This window comes from Echinops telfairi, unplaced genomic scaffold (genome assembly GCF_000313985.2).
Source record: "Echinops telfairi isolate 266 unplaced genomic scaffold, ASM31398v2 ScPeMD7_2291;HRSCAF=2852, whole genome shotgun sequence".
In the NCBI taxonomy this organism is placed as follows: Eukaryota; Metazoa; Chordata; class Mammalia; order Afrosoricida; family Tenrecidae; genus Echinops; species Echinops telfairi.
The window spans coordinates 37,295,982-37,299,291 of record NW_022106189.1 but is presented as its reverse complement, the minus strand read 5'-3'; the positions used below and the strand labels follow the sequence as shown (position 1 = coordinate 37,299,291).

The following is a 3,310-nucleotide window of genomic DNA, read 5'->3' as shown; positions in this document are numbered from 1 at the left end:
TTTACTCCGCTCCTGCGTTTAAAGTGAACTAGTACCCATGCTAAGGTGACCAGATTTAAAGAGGGACACCATTGACGGGGGTCGGGGTTGGGGGGGGGGTGTTCTTGATTAAAAATTTGGTCTAAGGGAGACGTCGAACAGGGCAAGATATGACAAAATACCAATTTATAAACTATCAAGGGCTCAAGAGGGAGGGGGGAGCGGGGAGGGAGGGGAAAAATGAGGACCTAATGTCGGGGATTTGAATGGAGAGAAAATGTTTTGAGAATGATGTACAAATGTGCTTTACACAATTGATGTGTGTATGGATTGCAATAACAGTTGTATGAGCCCCTAATAAAATGTTTTAAAAAAAATTAGGTCTATATGGAACAAATAGACCGTTCCCTAGCTTGTCATGGATTCTTTCCAAAACTCGGGACTGTCCCGCCAAAAGTGGGATGTCTGGTCACCTTACCCATGCCTGTCCTAAGATTCCCTCTTTTCTAAATTTCCCGTGACACTAACCTCAACCTCCAAGGGTACTGCCATCTCATAACTTTACCCTTCTCACCTACTGTCCACCTGTTTCTTCCAGGTCTCAGGTTACCAAGGTCTCTAAACCAACTATGCCAGCTTCAGGACAACCAGCTCCTGATCCACCCCAACCTTATCCACCCTGAGCCCCAGTGGACAGCCCCTTCCAACAGAGTAGGAAGGGTGTGGACCCAAAGCCCCACTCCACCCCTTTTTGCCAGCAGAAAGCACCAAAGAGGTCGTCGCCCAGTACCCCTAAGACTTGGTTCCATACCTCTTCAGGGGGGAAATGTTAGGTAGCTAGCACAGGGACTGGGGTGTCCATTGCGCATGCTCAGAGGTTCAAGCTTCTGGCATGGAAGGGGAGGTACACCTGGGTGGGTGGTATACCTAAATTGGCCCATCTAGGCCAGGTGAATTCGATTCAGCCAATGGGATCAACCGGTATCGTCGACCATGTCTCTCACAGGGGCCCTGAAAAGCCAGAAGTTTCTCTCTCACTCTCTCTCCCAGAGGCAGACACACAGTTCAGCGTGGCAGGACCGAGGTCCTGTGCATTTCTGCTGTTTTTAACCTTTGTAAAACTCACTTGGATCACAAACCAGGCTTCGCGTGAATTCTTTCTCAAGGACGGAGGTATTTCTCCCGCGAGAAAGACCTAACAGAAGTTCGGCAAAAAACAGCATAGGCTGTGATAACGTCACAAAAAATGTAGACATCCATTTCATCTCTAATGCCATAATTTTCGACCATCCTCTCAAAAAACCAAATACTGCCATCAAGTTGATTCTGACCCAGCAGCCCTGTAGGGCAGGGCAGAACTGCCCCATGGGTTTCTGAGACTGAAACTTCTCACCGGATTGGCTGCTGGTTTCAAACTGCTGAACCTGGGGCTACCAGCTCAACATGTCACCCACCACACCACCAGGGTTTACCTCCCTAGAAAGCCCTCAAACCAAATGGCCACCATCAACTCCTCCTGACCCTTATTTCGGGGTTAGTACTACAGTGAACGACAACCAACTGGGAGTGTATTGTATCTTTCAGCCTGCTGAGGGAGAGGGAAAGGTTCAGTACCTGTAATGTTCAACTGTGCTCCCTCAGGAAAGAATCCAAGTGTAACTGCTGACTCCAGATACCAGATTTGGGATGTGAAACAAGGAAGCGACTGGAGAATGCATCTGTACCAGCAACTCTACTTACACACTTGCTGGGGACCGCTGAGACACAGCACAGGTATCACCATCCCACTCAAGGAGTAATTCCTCTGGTCTGCAAGGGGTCTGGGTATACACAGCTGCTAAATCCCACTCACCATTAGCTGTAGGCTGCTTCCAGGAACACGAACTCTAGCATTTCAAGCAGAGAAAGCTCCTCAAGCCGGTGCTTGGAACAGGACTCTCTTGGTGGCATGTGCTGAAATGCTGAGTGCCCCGGGGACGTGGGTGGCACACTGGCAGTGTTCCTCATCTGCTGGTTCCAGTTGGTTTCAGTCCCTGAGCCGGATCTTCTCTGTGCTCTATCCAGAGGAACTCGAATTTTTACTGGTCTACTGGTTCTCAGATGGAACCACTTGATCAGTGCTAATTAGCAACAGCACAGAACGTTAACCCCTTCGTGGTTTTTATCTATAAATGGTTTTACATGTACCAAAAATAAAACTTATTGAAGACACAAATACAAAGTTTTATTTGATTTTCAATGAATGAAAGCAACACAACAAATAGGAATCAATTCATTTTTTAATCTAACATAGTCCTCAGCACCAAACTATTCTCAATAAAGACATATTCCTGTTCTCAAGACTAATGTTGTATGTGCACGTTTTAAACAAAATTAAATGGAGTTACAGAAATATATGCTAGAGATCTGACTGACAAGGGCTCAAAGAGCCACCAAGGGACAGGGTCCACAAATATTCAGTCCACAAAGGCACCAGAGGATATTCAAAAAGGCCTGGAAATCAGAGCTCACTGGGGAATGGACCAAGGGACACAAGGGTGTGGGGGAGCCCCCGCTCAAGATCTTGTCATTCTTTTGATACTTCTTGATGTGGAGTCTTTCGCAATCTAGAGGAGCTTCTGCCGAGGAATAGGAGGTTCCTTATGTAAGCCACATGAAGAAAAAAACCAGACTAACGCTTTAATTTTCCTCCTTTGTCACGAGCTCCTGTCCACCGGTACTGCAAGGCTTCCATTCCAGCAAAGGATTGCTACCAAGAAGACCAGACTCTCCTAGGCTTAAATTTCCTTTTCAAAAACAGACACATACCTGGACTAGTTCTAAACATAGCCAAGTTCTTTCATTTTTATCTTCCTCTGAACTCTGCGTGGCTATAAAATCGAGGACTCATGGAACAATGGCAGTAATAGTTAAGAAGGCAAGTATTATTTCATGAACAAACTCATCAAAGTTCAATGATCACATTTTTAACTTATCACACCTTTTCTCATCTTGCCAATTATTTCTTTCGGAATTCAATCCTCCTCGCTACATTCTGAGCTCCAAATTTTTTAACCAATGCCTCTCGGGTATCCTCATCATCTTTTTGTAAATCTAAGTCATCTTGTCGGGACCAGATGGGGTAGCCATCTGCCCTCTGGCCAGACTCTAAAAAGGAGGACGTAGCCTCCAGCTCACCGCTATTTTTAAGGAGGGCCTGGGTAATTGTCGACAGATCCAAATTAAATTTTTCCATTAATTGCCGGATGATCTTAATGGCCCCTCCCACATCTGGCTGAGAAACTTTTTCTTCTTCTTCTTCCTCATCAGGCATTGTTTCAGAGTCCTCCTC

At 46.0% G+C, this 3,310-nt stretch overlaps 1 protein-coding gene across 1 annotated transcript in view; it reads right to left on the bottom strand.

The window, feature by feature from the left end:
- Positions 1–2,181: 2,181 nt before the first annotated feature.
- The window catches only part of LOC101649286 (TERF2 interacting protein), a 9,564-nt gene continuing 8,435 nt past the window's right edge, over positions 2,182–3,310 (bottom strand). Inside the window, 1 exon segment of the mRNA XM_045293755.1 lies at positions 2,182–3,310. This exon segment is cut by the window's right edge and continues 4 nt beyond it. Coding sequence (XP_045149690.1) covers positions 2,978–3,310 — 333 coding nt within the window. The 3' untranslated portion in view covers positions 2,182–2,977.